The sequence below is a fragment of the Orbicella faveolata genome, unplaced genomic scaffold (assembly GCF_042242905.1).
Source record: "Orbicella faveolata isolate gen_17 unplaced genomic scaffold, um_ofav_v1 contig_24, whole genome shotgun sequence".
NCBI classification, from domain to species: Eukaryota; Metazoa; Cnidaria; class Anthozoa; order Scleractinia; family Merulinidae; genus Orbicella; species Orbicella faveolata.
This window is the reverse complement of record NW_028301552.1, coordinates 26212501-26236028: the sequence shown is the minus strand read 5'-3', so window position 1 is coordinate 26236028 and position 23528 is coordinate 26212501. Positions and strand designations below refer to the sequence as shown.

Here is a 23528-nt window from a genome sequence, read left to right as displayed (position 1 = left end):
TCCGAGGTCTGCCTATAGGAGGCTATTCCAAAGCATCATGGGACGATGACCTCATCGGGAACCAATCATAATGAATTAAAGTACTCACAGTAGTCGGCTTCCCCAGTCCCCCTCTCTTAAGGAGAGCACTAAACCAAACATCACACAATGTCAAATGTCACGAACTTTAATAGCAAGTCTTTTGCGCTAACATTAAAAGATATGACGTCATTGCCATGCTGATCGAGTAAAAAGACCAGTTTCTATCGTCATCGCACAATGTTTCACACGAACTTTAATGTCCAAAACGTTTGCGCTAAAATTACAGAAAGCTGGTCATTGTGTCTCAAATCAGATAACACTATGAAAGAAATGCAACAGAAACAATTTGATCTAGTGTAAATGCAATCTTTGACGAGTAGCGAATAATAAGCGAAGACAAAAATTTATAGGCTAAAAGGTGAGAAGAAAAAAATACCATTGAAATGCTTCAAGTGAAAACGAATTGCTAATGGCAGTTTGCAATAAAATCTAAACTCCTTGATCTCGACTGTTCCCTTGAGAAAAGCATCATTCAAAGGAATCTTGAACAAAAGGCATTTTGGGCGACCATTGAAAAATTAACATAATTAGTCAGAGATGAAACATGGAATAAATTAAAGCCGAAAAGCACATGTTTAGAAGCTGAAATCATGATAGACTGTATCTTAACTCTTGAGAATAAAATCAAAGGAATTTCAAACAAACGTTTCGCGCTTGAAGTAAAGATTTAACTTCATTTACAAACACTGCAAATCGCTCCTAATTCAACAGTTATAGTTGTCTAAGCGGGTTTCCAATAGCGCCAAAATAAATCACTTACATCAAATATAGTCCTTTCCTTCAAAGCGTCACACAACTAGCAATCGCTCAATTCCATAGCCACGAAGACAGGAAAGAATGTTACGCTCAGAAAAGAAGACGTGTGCTGAACGTTGTCACAAGTAAAATGAATTCTATCAAGACCGATTGACTTATAAACGGGTATTTACGGAACAATAAACAATGTCGCGTGGTTAACAACCAATGAGAGGATGGGGGATGGGGGGTACGCGATATCGCGTGGTCAAGAATCAATGAGAAGACGGGGGAATAAGGGGTTATACCGCACAGTAATGTCATTAAATTGTTATAAGCAAAACAGAGTCTAAGTCTTTACAACGTTTATTGAATAATAACTCAAAAGAAAGAATTGATTATAATTTTAACTCTTAAAGTCTTGACCGGTTACAAAGTGTTGGGAACTAAACTCGTTTCCAGTTTCACAGACTCTTGGTCCCTGGCCCTAAAACGCACGATATTCTGCCGTAGTTTTCTTTGCTTTTGGTCATGAAGTCTTTGCCTGATGCGTTCCTCATTCTGGCGTTCCTCATTCATGGTGGCGGTGGTGTAGGTTGTGGATGTGGCTGTGGTGGTGAATGTGGTGGATGTGGCTGCGGTGGTGGTGAATGTGGTGGTGGTGGCTGCGGTGGTAGTACTGAATGTGGTGGTGGTGGTGGTGTGGGTAGTGGTGGATGTGGTGGTGGTGGTGTAGGTTGTGGTGGGTGTGGTGGTGGTGGTGGTGGTAAATGTGGTGGTGGATGTGGTGGTGGTAAATGTGGTGGTGGTTTAGTTGGTGGTGGTGGTGGTAAATGTGGTGGTTGTGGATGAGGTGGTGGTGGTGTCGTAAAAGATGGTATGAAAACAACAAGGAACGACTCGCCCGTAGACAGAGAGCCTATTGTCAACAGAACAAGGAACACATTAGAAATTACCGAAGACAATACTGTAAAAACAACAGGGAACGGATCAACGAATATTGGAGGTTATTATGCCAAGAATGAGGAACGCATCAGGCAAAGACTTCATGATCAAAAGCAAAGAAAACTACGGCAGAATATCGTGCGTTTTAGGGCCAGGGACCAAGAGTCTGTGAAACTGGAAACGAGTTTAGTTCCCAACACTTTGTAACCGGTCAAGACTTTAAGAGTTAAAATTATAATCAATTCTTTCTTTTGAGTTATTATTCAATAAACGTTGTAAAGACTTAGACTCTGTTTTGCTTATAACAATTTAATGACATTACTGTGCGGTATAACCCCTTATCCCCCCGTCTTCTCATTGATTCTTGACCACGCGATATCGCGTACCCCCCATCCCCCATCCTCTCATTGGTTGTTAACCACGCGACATTGTTTATTGTTCTGTGAATACCCGTTTATAAGTCAATCGGTCTTGATAGAATTCATTTTACTTGTGACAACGTTCAGCACACGTCTTCTTTTCTGAGCGTAACATTCTTTCCTGTCCTCGTGGCTATGGAATTGAGCGATTGCTAGTTGTGTGACGCTTTGAAGGAAAGGACTATATTTGATGTAAGTGATTTATTTTGGCGCTATTGGAAACCCGCTTAGACAACTATAATTGTTGAATTAGGAGCGATTTGCAGTGTTTGTAAATGAAGTTAAATCTTTACTTCAAGCGCGAAACGTTTGTTTGAAATTCCTTTGATTTTATTCTCAAGAGTTAAGATACAGTCTATCATGATTTCAGCTTCTAAACATGTGCTTTTCGGTTTTAATTTATTCCATGTTTCATCTCTGACTAATTATGTTAATTTTTCAATGGTCGCCCAAAATGCCTTTTGTTCAAGATTCCTTTGAATGATGCTTTTCTCAAGGGAACAGTCGAGATCAAGGAGTTTAGATTTTATTGCAAACTGCCATTAGCAATTCGTTTTCACTTGAAGCATTTCAATGGTATTTTTTTCTTCTCACCTTTTAGCCTATAAATTTTTGTCTTCGCTTATTATTCGCTACTCGTCAAAGATTGCATTTACGCTAGATCAAATTGTTTCTGTTGCATTTCTTTCATAGTGTTATCTGATTTGAGACACAATGACCAGCTTTCTGTAATTTTAGCGCAAACGTTTTGGACATTAAAGTTCGTTTGAAACATTGTGCGATGACGATAGAAACTGGTCTTTTTACTCGATCAGCATGGCAATGACGTCATATCTTTTAATGTTAGCGCAAAAGACTTGCTATTAAAGTTCGTGACATTTGACATTGTGTGATGTTTGGTTTAGTGCTCTCCTTAAGAGAGGGGGACTGGGGAAGCCAACTACTGTGAGTACTTTAATTCATTATGATTGGTTCCCGATGAGGTCATCGTCCCATGATGCTTTGGAATAGCCTCCTATAGGCAGACCTCGGACCCAAGTCTCTCAGTCTAGCCACTTGCCGGACAGACCTCTGTCGTTTAGGACCACAGGACACTGTAAGTATCGATTTTGAAGTTGCCTGACATTTTTTTGCGTGACTCTGGCGTGATTTGTGTCGTCATGGAAATCCGCGAGACCGATCCCAGTCCTCAGTCGAGGCTGGTGGGCTGTTTTCCAACATGGCCGACTTTCGTGGGCACCGCCATCTTGAATTCTTAATTCGGCTCCGGATTGGCTGAAATTTGTGGCGGCCATCTTGGATTTGGAAAACAATAGCATCCATTGTTCTTAATTCGACTCCTGATTGGTTACCGCTCATATGAGCGTCTATTACTACTAGCTATTACTATTACTATTACTATTACTATCACTACTACTATTACAATAGCATCCATTGTTCTTAATTCGACTCCTGATTGGCTGAAAATAAATAGCGCCATCTTGGATTTGGAAAACAATAGCGTCCATTGTTCTCCAAACAATGGCCTATTGTCTTTCTCGGTTCCTGATTGGTTACTGCCCATATGAGCGTCCTATACTACTGAGGGCTACCATGGTTTTCATGCTTGAAAAATTCCTGAAGATTACCTTCTCTTGCCTGGCACGCGATATAGAGCCTCGCAAACAGATTACAGTCGCTCTTTAGTACTGAAATTTGATTTCTTGTCTTGTTACTTGCTAGGTTTTCTGTCGTTCCAAACAACGGAAGCTTGTTTCGACGGATGGTCTCAGTTATGGCTTTAGAGCATCTAACCAACCTCTCTTCCACAAACTGATTGTACTGAGACTGTCCTTTTTGTTTAGCTGACTTTATCGCCTGGACGACACATTCTGGCATAATTTTCTTTGTGTCCAGCACGATCAATTCGGTGCTATTGTCCGTAAAAGGGTTTCCCATTTTTTCAAGTACACCAATACGTGCTTGGACGTCCTTGAAAAAGGCCTTTTCGACGGATGGCTTTTGCTCGTGATGACGTAAGTCCTACAGCTCCTCCATCTCCTTTGATTATCTCGTTTTCTTGTTCGTGATTATGGTCTAAAGCGATCAGCGAGAAGAAGTGCTGCGTTTCCTGAACCACAAACTTCCCTCGAACAAACTCAGCAAACATTGAGGGATGCTTTTCATTCAGCATCAGATCTCGTATGTGTACGGGCAGCCATCTGGAGTAGTTAGTCAAGTCCAGAGCAAACATCCAGGGTGTTAGCTTGCCAAGAATTTCAACACAGAGGTGAAAGTTTCCCTCTCTGATGGATCTGACTAGTTCTAAAATAGTAAGCTCAAGCTCTAGCACTGTAGCCCAGAGCTGCAAGTGTGGGTAATGGTCACTTTTGTTTTGTACCCATGGCTCAAAATCAATGTCGGAAGAGTCTTGCCTTTCTGTGTATTCCTTGTAAGCTTTTCTCTGTAATATATACAGAGCGCAGGCACTTACTTGATGGGCATAGCATGATCTAGTGATATGGGCAGCTTTCAGAATACCATCCGCTCTTCCTCTAGTCGTAATATCAGCTTGTACCAATGCACTGTCCCACCCGCTTTTGTCCAACCAGTGCCCAACCATTTTCAACGAAGCCATTTCGACATACAGGCCACCCATCATCACAACATACTTTTCGTCTCCGTACAAATCTGCTTTTTCCCACTGGATTTGCTTCGCAATTCTGACGAATCCCAGAATCTAACCCAGGTCCACGAGATTGGAACGTGGGTGCTAACCATAGCTGAGTAACACGTAAGAAACCTTGCTTCAAACTTCAAGGGGGAAAGATAAAAAGTACTTCAGATTTATTTCAAATTGGATAGCAAATATGCGAATTAGCTAACAAATATGCGACATAATTATAGTCTCTTCAACTGGAAACTTGGAACCCGATGTTTTGTGTGGCTAGTACACAGGGAACAGGGGAGTCCTATTTGACTTCTCGTTCAGTTAAATTCGCCGTACAATTGTAGCGCGAATCGATTATTTGTTGTTTCAAATAACTTCAAAAGCAAACTGTACACATGCCATCGTGTTAGGAAGATAAAATCTGCTATAAATAGACATATAACGCTTTTCGTATTTGCGTGGCTAGTACGCAGGGAGCGAAGTAGTCGTAGTTGACATTTTTTCCAATTAAATTCACCGTACAGTTGTGGCGCGAATCGATTTTTTTGTTGATTCAAATGACCTGAAAATCAAACTGTGCACATGTGATCGTGTTGCGATGGTTAAATCTACTACTAATAGACATATTACGCTTTTCCCAACAGCTGTTCTGTGACTTTGCGAAATGATAGCTCGTGAGCCTATTCAAGTCAGAAAGTGTATCAGCTTGAACAAGCCCAAAAATGTTTGTCTGCGGGCAAAACTTTAATGCTCGGATTGCATTTCAGTTTGTGAAGTTCTGTCTAGTTCTCCAGGCTCCCGCTATGCGGGATTCGTTTTCTAATGCGACTTATGTGGGTCTGTCCTCGAGACTGAGCAAGATTTTCTCGCGGTGGATTCCACGGCCGCGCTTGAAACTTATAATCTGGCGTAATCACGAGCCTTTTAGAGACTCGCGAGACCGTGGTGTTCTTTATTACAGACTTTTTCGACAAATGCTACAGCACAGTGGGCTCGGCGATACTGTTCGCTTTGATTTCAGAAATTGAATTTCAGGAGCTCAACCCTCCAGTAGTGGTACCATCGATATGTAAAGAGGATTGCCTCTTGTCAATGTTTACTAAACTATACACTTCGGTGCGGAAATTCACAATAGCAGCTTTCAGGAACTTCACCTCTGTCATCAAAAACATTTCCAATGCGTATTACAAAAGCCACCATTTGGTCTTATTTATAGTTACTTGTTAATTTAAGATTAGATTTCTAATAGAAATGTTAAATAAACTGTACCCAGAAAACAAACAAAACAAGTTTCCATTTATAGTGCAACATTCGCAGCAACACCTAGTAATGTAAAATGATACACGTGCCTGCAATAAAAATGACTAATACAGTGATTTGAGGAGCTTTATCTACTGCTCAGCGGAATTACTCCAAAACGTTCACAGATTATGGAAGGACATCGTTTGCATAATCTGCACCACCACTAATAAAACCCTTTATCGCGTTGGACGAAGTGGAACGCAAACCTAATTTTGACCTCTGGCTTTTCAGAGTTGGTTTCTCTGTGCACGGTTATAGGCCGAAAAAAACACATTCCTGTAAGGACACCAAAATGGCCACCCCGCTTGAGTTTTGCAGGGGCATGTCACGGTCGGTAAACTGGTACCGTTTAATGCTGACACGTGATAAGACATGTGGCGAACATGTGAGTATGTGAGTATGTGAGCAGGCCATGCGAGCTCATCTTTCCGATGGATCTTTCTGTGAATTCTTTCCATTCAGTCGCCGTACGCTTCGTTATTATGTGCTCTCAGCGTTAGATTTTGGCGAATCTAAACGCTTCGACGGTAGCATTTATCGAAATCTGAGGGAATTGTCCTTGTTTATTAAAACGACCTGGCTTTGGGATGATAACCGTGGGAACAGCTACATTTTGATTGCATTTGTCAGGAGTGCTCACCGGAGCCGATATACAAAATATCCGCTCCTCAGGGCTTAGTGCGCTGGCTGGGATTCTTAAGCTTTGGCATGGAACTTGCTGGGAAGCCCGCTTCAAAACAATTGCTTGCTTACTGGTTTATACTCGGAAGCTTATCCTAGCTGGAAAATGCGCATTTTTGGCATGAATCTAGCTGGTAAATTTTAATGTGAGGTTTTCCCTGGTAGTCTAGCTCCATTAACAGCCGCCACTCTGGAAAATTAGCCCCGGGAAATTAGCATGCACTCATCAACCGAAGGCATTTCGCGCGAAGAATGGACTCAGGGTGCCGCCTAGTGATATGATCACTTAGGATTCGTCTATCCAGGCATGCGCTGCGTCATATTACACAGCAGTTATATGACCCCTGTGTGACAGCTGAGCTGTCGACTTTGAAAGCGTAAACGTTGCTATTGCAGGCGCGGTCACGTCCCAGCCAAAGCTTTTGGCTACAGCGCTCTACAGAGTCGGGAACGGTTTCTTAATAAGAGAGTTGATTTTATTTCAACAAGGTAAGTTTCCTGTGCTTTCTCTTGTCTGTTAGCTGTGTAGTTTCAGACCTACTCTACTATTCTGTATTTGTCGTTATTGTTCTGACCAAGTTGGATAACAATTAATTTTATGTGCATTATCCCCGGGCATTATCTTCTTGGTGTGCTTTCCGTTTAGACAACCAGATCTTCTTTGTTGTTTAACACATGTCGAAAATTCTTGATTTACTTATTCAGATGTTTACAATTTTGTTTCAGCAATCGTCAGAATCGTTTCGTGTAACGCAGCTAAAGACCATTTACTGAGGTATCTCAGTCTTGTGAGCTGTTGTATGTCTTTCGTGCAATAGTACCGGGAATAGTATCGTCTTTGACAAATGCGTATGTGCGCCGTCTACTTTAGATGTAACATGTTTACTTGTATAGCTAATAAGCTTATATACACTTAGTATTTAAATTTAAATCAAATTCTAGGCACAAGTATTCTCATCATATCGCGAACATTTCATCTGAGTGTGTGCTTACCATACATCGACAGACAGACAGACCAGGACATTTAAGCAAAAGTCGCGGATTGTAGTTGTTTTGTTTTTCGCTATATCGTTTTTGGGCTATTGATACTGTTATATTTATGATACTGCTATATTTATGGAAAATGGAACAGTTCGTTCTGCTCGGAATTTTTAGAATAATGGTAATGTGGCAGAAACTTTAAGAGAACGAAATATTATCTGAACTTATGAGCTGTTGTTTCCTTTGATTTTACACTTCTTCCGAAAAGATATTCCACCGTTCCCTTGGGTGTCCCTGATGTTTTGCTACGAAATTTACGTCTTGAAGTCTCAAGGGTGGAATTCTGTGAGCGACTTTCGTGCTTCATTTCTATGATTTCCAATCAGGTTATTCTTAGTTTAATAGCGCGCGCGAATATACGTATGTATATTTTATTTGTATGAGTTCGGCTTGAACGCGTCCCAAGCAAGGAGACAAACAAGGTTTTATACGTAGCTTAACATTCCGTTGTTTCTACATTCACAAAGCTTGTTTTAAGAAAAAGGTAACATGGATTTCCAGGGTTACAAACGATGCAATTTTTTGGCGTTTGTATTTTCGTGCAATTTTGACGCAAATACCGAAAGAACTGTATCGCGATGCAAAGCTGCGAAATTTTATCGCGTGTGCCATAGTTTCTTCAGCGGCGCGTGACGCCAGAATAACAGTTCATTTTTTTAGGCTTGCCATAAGTCGACTCTTTCTTGAAGCGGAACAAGTGTAACTGCGAGAAGTCTTCTCGTTCCGCCAACACGCACGAGTTGAAATTTAATTTATTTAACACTGGCGCGAAAATATGGTTGCCCACCGATGACCAGATATGATGACCTTGCCTCGAAAAAACACTCTCTCAGGCCACTCCTTCCTAAATACGAAATAACTGAAGCATGTTTGATTAACATGATACCGGGTTAACTTTCATACTAGTACGAACGAAGGGCGCTAAAAAATGTCCAAATTTTGAATTAGGGTAGGTGCTGTGGTCTTGCAAATGTTTATGAAACATATGGGTCGACTTGAGATGAAGGTGAAGTTAAGATGAAGAAAAAAAAAACACTTTTAGCCTTCGAAAAGGCTCCCGGCGAGGACAGAAAAAAAATTTGGCGAGCGCGAAACAGAATAATTCGGAGAGTGAAACGATCGGGGCGGGACAGGGTAGCCTGTAGACTTATATTTTTGATGTGCCTATCCGCCGTTTGTGTTAAGCCTGCAACAAATCAATCAATGAGGTAATTAGACCTGTCAAGAAGCTACATTTTCTGTACTGGCAAACAGATCTAATCGACTTAATCATTCAGCCAGGCCCGGCGTAAGTAACATGTTCACGGAACATTTCAAATTTTGTCCCTCCAGAGCCAATATTTAGAGAGCTTAAAACATATTTTGCAATACCGAAGTGAGCCTAAAGAAATTATTAGCAAATGATAGGGGTGTCGAACTCTGCTAAGCGACATGTAGATAACAGCGGAAAGTCCGGAAACCACGCCCTTGACCACTTGGGAAAAGTTTTCATCTTTGCCGGCTAAAAAACCACAAAAATTTGAAACCGCAACGGGAAAGGAAAACTTTTAGACAGAAACGGAGGGTCGCACTAGTGGGAGATAATTGTCAGTACCAAATTTCAAATTTATTTGCTTGGCAATGTCATCCCAAGCTTTGCGGGCTTGACTGCTGTTGATGCGATCGAAATTCTCGGCTCACAGGTTGAATAGCATTTTCTCTTCGTCATCTGACCATCTTACATAAGATCGTTTTCCAGTATCTACGGGTTCAGGATCAGGAGACGATTGGGAAGACGAAGATGACGACGTTTGTGAAGCGCTTGCTTGCATGGATCTGGTCGGTAGAGCGCTTTCCTGCGCAATGCTCGCATGTGAAGTGCTCGGTTGCGTTCCCCTTCCAGTCATATCATTGTAGACGGGAGCATACTGCAGGTATTCCATGCTGTCGCCGTAAAAAGCTCGAAAACCTCGTTTTTTATGTTACGCTGACAAGCGTTCACAGTTACCGCTGTGATTCCCATTGTTTGGCTCGACTTTTCGAAAATCTGCCTGCCCCACCCAAGCACTACGGCGTCTTTGATGTTTTGCCGATTCGCAAAGTTTTTGCCAAAGCGAAAAACCTGCGGTCGCTCTAGGCAAAGGCCCGCGATGACAGATTTCCACCGCAAAGTAAACAAATTCTGCCAAAGATTTCCCAAGTGCGACCCATACCTATAGCACAGTCAGACGGTTCCACTCTACTTAAAATTCCTCCTCATAACAGAGCATTTTGTTCTTGTTAGGCAGCACAATCAGTATCAAACTTGCTATTAATTGCCCTTAAAATAAAGACGTTTTGATCGTAATATCAGTCTCAATGCGTTTACGTAATTTCAATGTGATGTTCTATAAAAAAGGCTTTACAGAAAAAGAGACTCTAGCTTTCCATATTTTGCGACTCCGTTTGAACTGGCCTCTTTGGAGCATTCTTTGTTTCTGTAGGGAATCATGAAATGATGCCGCCTCGAACAATCGCGGTGTTGAAGGAAACATGAGAGGCACACCATTGGCTACCGAGCTCACAGTTCACAGCAAGAGGAAAAGGGTTTGCAAAAATTAATGAGCTAGTTACTTCTAACCATATCTTTGTTAACTAATAGAGAAAAAAAAACGTTAGAGGAAAAAACGTTTGTGAACTATGTAGTGGTTGTTTAATGCTTAAAGACCACATGCTGAATGGTATACAGGAAGTGAGTTAACCGCTTTCTCACTAACCGAAAGTGTCCCGTGACAGAGCCTCCCAACAAAAATGAAGTTACCTCTTTAACGGCTCATCGTAAGCTAATTTTAAGTGATCTCGTTGGAGGCTCCAACACATGGAAGGTTGTGCAGCGAAAGTATTTGTTATCTCTGAAGGGAGGTTTGGAAACACCAAAAGATTATTTTACTTGTAGACGACTGCTGGTAATTTTCCCAAATTATCCCAGAATCCTGATGTCTTTTCGAGAAATTCGGAGGCATTTGAACAAGTGTTTGATCTCAAAAGACTTTCCTAAACTGGCGAAAACACGTCAGCTAATTAGGAGAAAAGTGTTGTCTGCCAAAATGCAATAAAGTAAGCTTAATGGAGATAAATTTTGCTTGAAACATGTAAACCTAACTTACTATTTAGAGAAGTGTTTGCGATTTCGCAAGGGAGTCCAAACTTCTTCTGAACAACTTAACTTAATTTAGAGAAGTGATGGTGATCTCACAAGGGATTCCAAAACTTCGTAACATCTTAACTTAATTTAGAAAAGTGTCTGTGATCTCGCAAGGGATTCCAAAACCTCTTCTAAACATCTTAACTTACTTTAGAGAAGTGTTTGTGATCTCACAAGGGATTCCAAAACTTCGTAACATCTTAACCTACTCTAGAAAAGTGTTTGTGATCTTGCAATGAATTCCAAAACTTCTTTTCAACATCTTAACTTATTTTAGAGAAGTGTTTGTGATCTCGCAAGGGATTCCAAAACTTCTTCCGAACATCTTAACTTACTTTAGAGAAGCGTTTGTGATCACAAGGGATTCCAAAACTTCGTAACATCTTTACTTACTTTAGAAAAGTGTTTGTGATCTCGCAAGGGATTCCAAAACTTCTTCTAAACATCTTAACTTATTTTAGAGAAGTGTTTGTGATCTCGCAAGGGATTCCAAAACTCCTACAGTTTATTTAACTAGATGAATGCTGTAACAAGGTTTTCGAAAACTGCAGAAAAAAAAAAAAAGAAATTCAGTACCTATACTAAGAGAAATACTTCAAAACTCTCTTTGGTTCTCCTGAAGGTTCCTTGAACATCGTAGTCTGTTATTCAACTGTATGAGTGTTTTTAATTTATGAAAGTTTCCTAATCATTGAAGGGTTTACAAAGATTTTACTTAGAAGAAGTGCAGTTACATATAGGTTATTTTAAACAATTATACCCATTTACGTGAAGTGTTATTATTTACGACTGTTCTTCGCGATTGTATTTTATTGTGTTCACATGATGTAAGTTTCTCCGCAGGTTCTAGAGTGGAACGTGGAGTACTTTGTTGGTGTTTTGCTGAACAAATTGCATTTCAGGTATGATATAGGCTTTCCTGCAATTTGAAAAGGGCAAAAAAGGGACTCGCGTCCATATAGAGGTGTTTTTTTAACAGTTAGACACGAGTTTTTTTATGAAGGAAAGAGTGGTTTTTTTTAGTTTTATTAGGCAATTTCAAAGATAAAGGTACAAAACTGTAAATTTTTCCTTTTGAAGGTCAAAAAAGTCAATACCATTTTTCAAGATAAAGATCAACGCGCGCATGCTAAATGTTGTTCCTTTCCTTTTTACACAGGTTGAAAGAGAGAGTTGACTGTGAGACCATTTTGCGTCAACAATTCAGGTAATTCAGGTAGGTAATTCACCTCATATAATAACGTTAAGGACTGCAAAAAGATTCTAAGGAAAGCTCAGTTTCACGAAAATAAGTAGACATATGGTCAGCTGCATATTACTAATTTCTGGTAGAAATGCTAGCGTCGGACGTGGTGATGATTATTGAGCATCTGACATAAGCAGTTAGAAGAAGTGTTATGCAAATGGAAACTGGAATTATGCAGTTTACAGGCTTCGAGGTCAAGATAGTGCCTTCCTGGCAAACGTTTTGTTTAGTGAAGCATATTAAATAATTAGTAGCGTTTAAATCAGATATAATTAATCAGTAGCAAGATTCAGTTTTCTGTCAGAAACTCGAAAGCCTCCAGTAGAAAAGATCCAATGCAAAAATAGCAGCCTAAATGTATGTCGCCCAGAAGAAACACTTCCCTAAAGGAATTAAAACTATTTACCTTGAAGATTAGGACAAAATAAATCACTGTGTCGAGTTTTAAGGCTATCTTCTTCTCTAATTGGAGATCACAATTACATATACGTTATCAAAAAAGTGAAAACGAGGCTATGTAGGCCAGAGTCGTTTTATTCCTTTATAATCCGTTAAACAAGTCTCTACTTTGTAACCTTTAAACCAAAAAACGCCAAAGCGTTTTTAGTATTTTGTTCCATTTGCTTTTTTAGTGTGATCACGTTATACGAAGGGTGACCAGACAACAGAAGGCATTGGTAGCCATTTTTGCATATGGTCAGTTAGAAAAATAGATCGTTAGATGATGTTGTAGCTTCCTAGAGGGACGCTGTTTGGGCAAGAATGCACTTTCTTTAGTGCATCCGCTAACGAGGATTAGGATGTTTTGGATTATAGATTCTGGGTACGATTTCTCACAAGTGCCGCCAACACTTGACTCGGAGCTGCAGTTGGGATTATAAGAAGATATATGATCTTTCATATATTCACTTGTAGTTGGGACTATGGTTGAAGGGGCAGGTGCACCAGAGCAGTTTTGTTTTCTCACAATTCTTTCAAAATTTGCAAACGAATGAACTATTAATATTGCTCTGGCCCGAGAATGAAAACTAGTTCAAAATGTCTGCTGGTTTTTCTCAATGTTGAGTTTTTCTATTTGTAGCTAGCAAGGGGTTATTAATACAGTCTGGATTATAGATTCTGAGGAACAGGTACGATTTCTCATAAGTGCCACCAATACTTAAAGATATACTCGGGGCTGTCAAAAAGTTATGTCGTTAAGTTTGAAGGGGGCAGGTACACCAGAGCAGTTTAAAAACTGGAATGTGTGAGCTCGAGGTTCATTTCCAGCCCTTGTTCCTCCCATTATGGACTGAGAGGAAAAATTCAATTACAATTTGTAAATTAGTAGAGCTAACTCTAGGTATTGAACAGATCCGAGCATAAAATCCACTATAGTACATTTGAAATTATCTGCTAGTTTCAAAAGGTAACTAAGGCAGTCTGAACCTGGGTCCGTTGCGGTATTGGTTTCCTAAAAACGCTGACAACCCTAAACAGCAGTGGCAGTTAAGCAATTAATTTATCGTAAGTTTTCATTTTCTAGGTATTGCTCATTTTATGGCAAAATAAATGGTTTCTATAGATTTTTTTACAACAAACATCTAATTCTATTGAATTTTACTCTTTTTTTATGCATGCTACATCTCCATTGAAGCCTGTATACATTTGGAAGAAAAAATGCAATCTACTTTGCATTTTTCATTAACAGCTGAATGGAGCAATGAGTTCTTGTAGTCTTTGTGGCCTTGGACACAGTTCAATTATGATACATTCAGCGACAATTGTTTTGCGGAGGGCTATAAATTACCGCTATATGAATTATTGCATGGATGGAGAACTGTCCTAATCTTACTGCCATTCAATGATAATTGTAGTGTTTCCTTTTTCAGGTAAGTAAAATTTTTGTTTTTTCATGTTCACTAGTTAATTTAGTCATAATTGATTAAATAATTATAATTAATTAATTGATTTATTATAACTGAGTCAAATTAATTAATTGATTAATTAATTAGATTCGACGGAATTTTAATTTAATTAACTCAATTAATTAAATTAAAATTGAATTAAAAAAGTTATTTATACTCTTCCTGGCTGGCGCAAAAAGTAATGTAAAAATTGCTGGGAAAACCAGCGTTTCTTAAGTTGTGCTGGCTGGGAAAAAGCATCCCCCAAACGGTTCCTAGCTGGCAACTTCATTTAGCTATCTTCTACTAGCTGGCAGTGCGGAGCGGATATTATTTTCCCACGGTTGTTAATTATGAACTATTTATCTCTTATTGGATGTCAATTAATACTTTCGAGCAACAACAAGTCAATTTTAAAATTTTTCCCGTTGAGCACTCCTGATTTGTTAATTAGTTCCAGTCGCGACAGATAGCTCAGTCTTTATCCAGTCGAGATTTTATTGTTTGGAATCGGTGGAAAAGTACTCTCAAGGCAAGATCCATAAGACTACTTTATTCATCAGGGGAAATACTCGAATTAGTCGCACGGAGTTTGTTTGCGATAAACGACCACACGAAACGAGCACGCGATTGCAAATGCTAGCTTAGCCTGCGTAGCAGTCTCTTCCGTTTCCTCTAAGCGGGAGAAAGCGAGAGCCAAGGGGAAGTTGCGCGAACGCATGGGGCGAGCGCAAAATTTTTTTTGTTACCTCTGTCTCCGTGCCCTCGCGCAACTTCTGCTTGCCTGAAAGGAAACGGAAAAGACTGCTACGCAGGCTAATGCTAGCTTAGAATGATGTACGTAATTTAACTATTCTATGAAACTTGAGGGTCTACAGAAACTGGCAGCGTCACGCAACGTATTAATAAATCGTGACCTCTTCACTGGCATGGACTTTGACACTATGCATATCTGACTATAAAACCTCGGTTGTTGCTGAAAAATGTTGATTTTAGCAATAGACAAAGGTTGAAAGTCAGCTAGTGAAATCATTTATTTACGGTATATATATATATTAAAGAGAGAGCGTCGAACGCACTCTCATAATCTCTGATTACTACTAGTATAATGACGCAAGTTATTCTCGCATTTTGATTGGTTCTCGCCTATGATCTTTTAGAGGACAGACGCACGATGACGTCATCGTTTTAGAGTTTTTCTCTTTGTGTTATAAAATGGCGAAAATTTTTGAGGATTTAGATAATATTTTACGTGATTGGGCAAAGGATGAGGAACAAAAAAGTCTTGCCGAGGCATTGAACAGGCACAAGAAGCAGGAAGAAGAAAGATAAAGCCGTATTTTTTTTAGAAAATGACTCAGAAAAAATACTCGAGCAGTCTCAGTCAGCAGTCGAGCGAGACTAAACCAAGCACAAAATTGGTCTTGGTAAGCCGAGAACCATTGCTTTATCTCGAATTTAACAAACCCAAGAAACAAAATGTTTATGAGATTAATTTATCGAAAAAATTCAAGTTTTCTAAGTATTAAAATAATTTTTGAAACACTGATTGATGTCAAGAATGACACATCAAAACATCACTTCTTAAAATCAGTTAAGGTTACAGTATACCTTCAGATCGGCAATTTTCTTCAAATTTGGATTTTTGGTTCAAAGTAATGGTCGAAGAGTAATCTCTAATTTCTGAAAACAAAATTGAAAAAAACTCAATATTGGCGGAGAAATGGAGGTTTTACGTTACGGCCGGAAGTAAAAGTTCCCTCTTGATTGACAGCCCTATAACGTGTACGCAATCAACCGAGACTACTTTCGCGGGAATATATGGATACCACGAATTGGCTGGCTACTCAGATCCAAGCATTTTTCGTATTAGATGTAATTCTATTAAGTTATAAGTAAACATGGACCACGGAAAACTCTGTTTACCAGTTCGAAAAAGCGAAGAACGAATGAAAACACATCAATGAGTGAAGAAGCGAAAGTTGGCCTCGCGGATGAAGCTATAGCTATCGTATCAAGCAGGCAAAAAGATCGAGTCAAGAGTAGAGAAAGATTCTGTAAAGGTTTGGGAACTCGACAGCTATAACAGCGACGTGTACATTGACTCTTTTGTTGAGTCCGATACCGATGAATCGCCCAACTCATTGAGATCCATTGGAATATTATCCATGCACATTTGCTCCGCCGCGCTTTCTTTTGTTCAGTTTGTTCTCGTCGCCCAGCCACTCTAGCGTTCGTATCCTTTTTCGTCTTCCCCATTTTGCCAGACCAGCTTCAAGAAAAACCGAGCTACAGAAAAATTATCTCTCCGCCTTGAGCGCATTGCGAAACTCAAGGGTTTTTTCGAGATTCACGCGTAAATTTCACCGCGAGTTAATGGTAGTAAATTTTCCAAGCGCTGATTGGCTCAGTGATCTGAGAACCCAGTTGAAGGCGTTTGTGGGCGGAGTTTGTTTGCGAAGCAAGAGATTTTTCTTAGCGCTGTTTTCTCGAATAAATTTTTTCGCTTGAAGCAGACACTTTAAAGAGTTACAACTCAAAGGGGATTTGTTTGATTGCCCTCAAATTTGGACAGTAGCTAGATTAACATATAAAAAACAAAAACGTGTCTGCGAATTGTTTATTTCGAAATATTTTTCTCCGAGAGCAATTTTTGTACGATCACTTCACATTTTTTAAGTCCTATTTTGAAAATGTTCTGTAACTTTTTACTGCAATTGAATGTGGCAAAACGCAGACACGCTTTTTTAGCGCTTTTTGTCCTGAAACCGGGGAAAAAAATAAATTGGCGAAAAACAAAATTCGCTTTGACTTGTAGCTTCCAAAAGGCGATTAGGACGCTCGCATTTAGTGGCCGTGAAAAAATCGGCACTTCATTTTATTTCAAAATTTTTGGTATGGTTTGATAGCCAGCTCTATAAGCTTTAATTTGATATAGGGGTTTAGGTATCTACAGCTTAAACCGAACGCGCTACATCGCTTGGACGTGAGACACCCCTGAAGGTATACGGTAACCTTAAATAAACACATAACCTTGTTTTCCGATGCGAATGTTCCAGTCCGTTTCAGGGCACAGCAGTGAGCAAAGTATAGCTCACTACAGCTCACGGCCAACTGTATCGCAGCTAAACGGTATCTCCGACACTATTTCAAACTGATTTGAAAATCACCAACCACAGAGGACACAGATTTCCACCGTTGCTAACGCTTCTTTCATTCAAAACTCGAATCGAATGGCCTCCAGATTGACCGGAACCGCAAGTTTTCCGAGCGTATTTTTCAACTCCTGCAATATTCAAGGCAAAGTCCAAATTTTTCGGCTCACAGGGCTGCTCCGATGACAAGAACTGACTTGTCTTTTCCAGCATTTTCGTTAAGATTTGTAGATTTCGCAGTTCAATTCTGCTTCCGCTGTAAGTTTTCATTCCACGAGAGGCGAAGCTCGAGTCAAGTTTGACAGTGGCGTGATTTTTCCGGACCAATCACAATTCTTTGCTACGCATAGCAACCAATGAGATTGCTTCATTTTGTATAGACAATAGATTACGTCAAATGGTTTTTTCGTGTTCGCCAAAGTGGGCAGAGACCGGCTTTCGAGTTATGTTGAAAGATTTTGAAATAAAAAAGCTGTATCTGTAGAAGTTTGTTTCGTTATTCTATAAAACAAATAAATTCCATGTTGCCGTGCGTCTGTTCAGTAAAAGATCACAGAAGACGTCAAAATGTGGTAAGAGCATCAGTGACACACTCGGCTATCACCTCGTGTGCAACTTATTTGTTCTTACCACATTTTGACGTCATCTGTGATTTATTACTGAACAGACGCACGGCAAAACGGAATCTATTTGTTAAATAGATTGCTTATGCAATTTCCTTTTTAAAAAAGAGTATGCTAAAGTTGCTTTGGCTTCATATAGTAGTTAACTCGAGAATTCTGACTTTAATTTAATAAGGAACTACATCTTTTGTTCAGAATAAGACAACTATCATCCTACCTGGCGAGTTGCCAGCCGTTGGCGCCAAATTAGAAGTTCGGATACAAAACATGTTTCCTAATTTTCACTTTCTACAGTCTGATATGGGTTTTGCAGGTATAATTTTTTTTTCTTACACATTTGATGCCGTCTGAAGTGAGGAAAGTTGCTCGACTGCAATACTTTTCCTGTTAGGGTACTCGGACTACTAGGGTACAAGGGTATTACGGTATTAGGGCATTAGGATATTAGAGCATTCGGGTATTAAGGTATTAAGGTATTATGGTATTAGGGCATTAGGGCATTAGGGTATTAGGGCATTAGGGTATTAGGGCATTAGGGTATTAGGGCATTAGGGTATTAGGGTATTATGGTATTATGGTATCAGGGTATTAGGGCATCAGGGTATAGGGGTATTAGGGAGCTCTGGTGAAGCTGCGAAGGCTAACCCCCTACGTGGTGGATTTATCGGGTCACTGAAATCGAAACTATGGAAAACTTTGCCGGGTCTCTTTTACAAGTAGAGATCGAGCAGGGATCTTTAAAACCGAAGCATGACCATAAGGTGAGAACGAGAATGAAGCGAATCCCGCGGATGAAGTTGTTCTCTCCGAAACTCAAAACCTGGATAGGGCAATGGAATGTGCGAACCCTATACGAGTCTGGAAAGTTGGCGCAACTGGCCGCAGAAGTGAGGCGTTATAGGTTGGAAATCTTGGGAGCCAGCAAAGCTAGGTGGAATCAATTTTGGGAAACCGAGGTGGCACACAGGACCTATTTCCAGAGGAAAAATTAGAACAACCCTCACTCAACTGAAGAATGCCAAAGCTCCAGGGGTGGATAACATCCCTCCTGAAGCACTGAAGGAGGGAGGTCTTTGAACTGTGGAAGCACTGCATAGAATTTTAAATTTCGTATGGGAGAAAGAAGAGATTCCAGACAACCGGAAGAGAGGTCTTCTAGTAAGGCTGGCAAAAAAAGGCGACCTTAGTTTGTGTGGTAACTGGAGGGGAATAATGGTGCTCTCGATACCCAGCAAAGTCTTAATCCTGGTCAAACTGAACGGAATGAAGGTAGCTGTTGACGAAGCCCTGAGAGACGAGCAGGCGGGATTTAGAAAGGATCGTTCTTGCATCGATCAAATTGCCACACTGAGGATTGTTGTAGAACAAACAATCAAGTGGTAATCCCCCCCGTACTTGTTATTCGTGGATTTTGAGAAAGCCTTTGATTCTCTGGATAGGAAGGCTTTGTGGAGGATTCTTCGTCATTACGGTATGCCTAATAAAATCATCAATATGCTTAAGGTTCAGTATCAGGGATTTAATTCCCAAGTGCTTCATAGAAGAACTATGACCGAGCCCACCCATCAAGGTCAAGACCGGTGTGAGACAGGGATGCCTTCTTTCGCCGTTGTTGTTCCTTGTGGTACTTGACTGGGTGTCAAAGAACGCATACGAGAGTAAACGTTTGGGACTCCAGTGGTTTCTGACCCAACTCTTGCAAGACTTGGACTATGCTGACGATCTTTGCTTACTAACACACCGACTGGCTGATATGAAAGTGAAAGGAGAAAGATGACAAGAGACTGCTGGTCGGGTAGGGCTCAAAATCAACATCCAGAAAACAAAGGAGATGCGGATTGGCGTGAAACAACAAGAATCATTGGAACTTCATGGGGAAGCTGTTGAAAGAGCGTTCGAGTTCACGTTTTTGGGAAGAATCATCAATGAAACTGGCGGAACTGACAAGGACATAACAACCAGGATAAGAAAAGCGCAATCGACATTCTCGATGGTGGAAGGAAAAACGTATTAGATTGCAAACAAAGCTCAGGATTTTCAATACGAAGGTGAAGTCTGCCCTTCCGTATGGTTCGGAAACCTGGAGATCGACAAAACTACTGATCAAGAAATTGCAGACATTTATCAACAAGTGTTTAAGGACGAACTTGGTGGGCGAACTCGATTGGGTGCTAACATTCTAACATTCCCCTCAAGTATTTACAAGAAACACCTTGTTTCCATAACTCTGTGAAAACCAAGACAGCTTCCTGCATGTCCAGATACACAGTCTTGAAAGCTCTTTTCAAGTTCTCCATATTCAGTTTGTAATAAAAGTATCCACAAGTCATAGTTTATCCCAGAGTGCGTCCGAGTTTTTATTTTGCTGTAATCACTAAGACAGATTTTACCATCAGCAAGAACTTTAGAAAAGTTGTTCAGCCGCAGAGGTCAGAGGAAATCGGAATGCCAACCAGCTGTAGTACACTCACGATTATGTAATGTATTAATTAAATCTAAGATAAGGGTTGCAATTTGGTCAAAACCAAAAGAAGAAAAGTATTCAGAAAACAAAAGCAAATTTGTAGAGGTGTACGTGTAACATCTTAAAACTGGGTTGATTTCCAATTGCTGAGAGACGAAACTTTCATATGGTAAAATCAGCGTTCAACTCAATCTACATGTACTGCAGTCACTGGCCTCAACACCCGAGATTACAGCAGCATGTACCCGCACGAACTCCCCGCTCCAGCAACCAAATTGGACTCAACACCTTGAACTTTCAAATTCTGCACCTCAAAGTCCTTTAATTCCTTGCCTGCCTCACTTAGATCTTGGAATAATATACACGAGTACAATCGCCATGACAAAACATATTTTAAAGAAAAAGCAGAAGAAAGACTTTTAATTTAATGTTTAACTCTTTAGATTTTTTAGCATGACTGTATAATTTTAATTTTTTTACTGTAAGTTCGCATTTATTCTAGCATATATGAGCATAGAAGAACCAACTTAGCTGGATTTGCTAATAATAATATAATTATTTATTATTATTATTTTGCTCAAAAAACGTGACTCTCAGCTGCTTTCAGTCACCTGAGTCATCCAAATATTTGGGAATCTCGATGAAATAGATAATGAACAAATATCTCTACACCTCAACTTGTCAATAAAACATTGGCTTTCTTTTGATTATCTGTTGTTTCAGCGACCACAAAAAACTCTGGTAAGTATACATTTTCATAATCGCCTCACATTCTTGTGATCTAAAGCTTAAGGCAATTTTTTGACTTCACTTAATTTCAGCCAAGCAAACATTTTCTTTGCTTCGTGAAAAATTTGCTTGATTTGCAGGTCATTAGACTGAGTCTGAAGTATATTTGGCTGCACATCCCATTTGCATAGTAACAAACTGTAAAAGGCATCAATCAATTAAACAGGTTAACACTTACTGTCTGCAAGCATGGGCCCATGCACCAAAAACCAAACAACAACAATGAAACCCTCAGAGAATTATTAAGAACTAGGCTTGCCCCAAGCAATTAGTTAAAAAGGAGAAATGCTAAATCAACTCAAAATGTTCCAAAATATTTAACACTTCATGCCTTTTAAAATGCCACCAAATTAACTAAATAGGTGCTGAAGGCAGAAATTGAAATTATGTTGTTCCATACCATTTCCATGGAGGGTTTTTTGGTTTGAACCCCACATCCCTATTTAAATTCCAGGATTGGTTCATTCTTTCTGATGGAATTTCCAATAACCCTCCTTGGGGTGGGTATGGATATTTTCTGGAACCACGCATTGCTGTGTGGTGGTATTGCACACTAGCATACATCCCAAACATAATAATAATTCATTGAGATTAAACAAAAAAATCATAGCGCACGTGTGATGGCACAGGAGGATGATGACCGCATTAGCAGAGAACAATTATTACTAATAAGAACTCACTATAGTTCTCAGTTATTCTCTTTTGTTTAAGTTTCAACTGAGAAGATATTTTAAACACTCAACACTGTTTCATAACTTTTTTAACGCCTTAAAGTTTGTTAAAAATACCCCACTGCCTCTTGTGTTACCAACTTTCTCCCCAATGTGATGTGTCTTTTTGAATGTTAATTATCACTTCCAAGACTAGTCTAGAAAATTAGTGACAAACTGTTTTCAACATCGATGGGACAAGAATACCTTGCATGGCTTCAAAGTACACAGATACATCTCTAATTAACCAGCTAACTATTGAGTTCCTTTTATCTTTATCAGAGAAATATTTACGGTTCTAACATTCAATCCTCTTAAAATACTTTTACAGACAGACAGGCAAATTAGCCTGAACAACCCTACAGGCCATGCAATTGGTTCTTTCAAAACTCAGACGATTCATTCAAATAGCCAGTAAACAGGCTGTTCATTGGCAATTAAGTGCCTTCCATTTCCATGGAATTATTAGTGAATAAGCATTCAATAAATAATAATATTTGCAAATACTGGGAGGGAGAACTTTGGAAAAAAAACTGGCAAAACAGCCTAAAATGGCCTGGATCAAAACACAATATGAGAAATAAAAGAATCATAATCACTAATTCACCAACCAGAAGCCCACCTTTTGAATTGCATCAAGAAACAGCTAAGGGATGGACCATTTGACTTTGAGGGAGAGGTTGGGTGATTTACAAAAAAAATATCCTACAAGGATTCTTGTACCCAAAAAAATTCATGTGCTGTCAACCACTGCATGTTCATGATCAGAGAGCCAGAAAAAAAGCATGTTACATGACGAAAAAATATCATGGATACACACATCCCGAGAAAAAAACTCCCTAATGCGTTAAAAGGATAAAAAAATCATACCTAGATATCAAATCACCCACACACCCCTTTAAAAGTCAAATGGTCCATCCCTAAGTATGAATAATACTTGATCTTGCTAAAGTACATGATCTACCATCTGAGCATAACCAACTGTCAGATGTAAAAATTGCTGTTTATAGCACACATTGCAAAGGATACCAACAAGAAAAAACCCAGAAAGTTCAAGGAAAAACCCCAAACCCAGTCAAAATGAATGACCACACAATAAATCTGAAGTTCCAAAATCCCCCACCCCCCGAAATTGACTTTTTAATTTGTAATAAATATGACTAATTTCTTAATTGATGGAGACAACTTGGTATCTTTTTCTGCTTTAGGAACCTTAGACAGAGTCCCTTCTTCCAGACAAATAATTGCTGCCGTAAGATACCAAAGCTAATTCTGGTACTGCTGCAGAAGATGCTCATACGGCTATGAAGAATGGAGTACTTGTCATCTGTGTTTAGTCTTAGTCCTTGGTTGATCATCTTCATCTGACCCAGTGCAGTCTATAAGAAAATTACACAATTATGTATACTGATTAAAAAAAGAACTGTAAGTAGAGCTTAAAGGACTATCTTTCTCACAAGGCAATTAATAGAGGTTAATTTTCTATAGGTCAATGATAATTATGGTGTCTGTCAGTTCACTCACACAGTTGACATATACCGAATTTACTTGAATAAGCACCGCAACACTTACTGAATTTTTCACACCTCAAATGTGGCGTTTATTCGAGGGCAGTGCTTATTTGAGAGTGGTGTTTAT

At 39.6% G+C, this 23528-nt stretch overlaps 1 protein-coding gene and 1 long non-coding RNA gene across 6 annotated transcripts in view; one reads left to right on the top strand and one right to left on the bottom strand.

Moving 5' to 3' along the window:
* Positions 1-6763: 6763 nt before the first annotated feature.
* On the top strand, positions 6764-14348 carry LOC149111066 (uncharacterized). 2 transcript variants are annotated; one of them, XR_016207919.1, is made up of 5 exons: positions 6765-7302; positions 7540-7588; positions 10317-11919; positions 12177-12233; positions 12896-14348. It is a non-coding gene; the product is annotated as an uncharacterized LOC149111066 (long non-coding RNA). The 2 variants fall into 2 exon arrangements; XR_016207918.1 differs by having other exon boundaries at positions 6764-7302; positions 7540-11919.
* Positions 14349-20693: 6345 nt separating this feature from the next.
* Positions 20694-23528, bottom strand: part of LOC110062389 (deubiquitinase DESI2-like) — a 20000-nt gene continuing 17165 nt past the window's right edge. For 2 of the 4 annotated variants that reach the window (XM_020769273.2, XM_020769271.2), the window contains one exon: positions 20694-23269. In XM_020769273.2, coding sequence (XP_020624932.2) covers positions 23051-23269 — 219 coding nt within the window. In that variant the 3' untranslated portion in view covers positions 20694-23050. The remainder of the gene's footprint in view (positions 23270-23528) is intronic. The other 2 variants (XM_020769272.2, XM_020769274.2) reach the window with 1 other exon arrangement.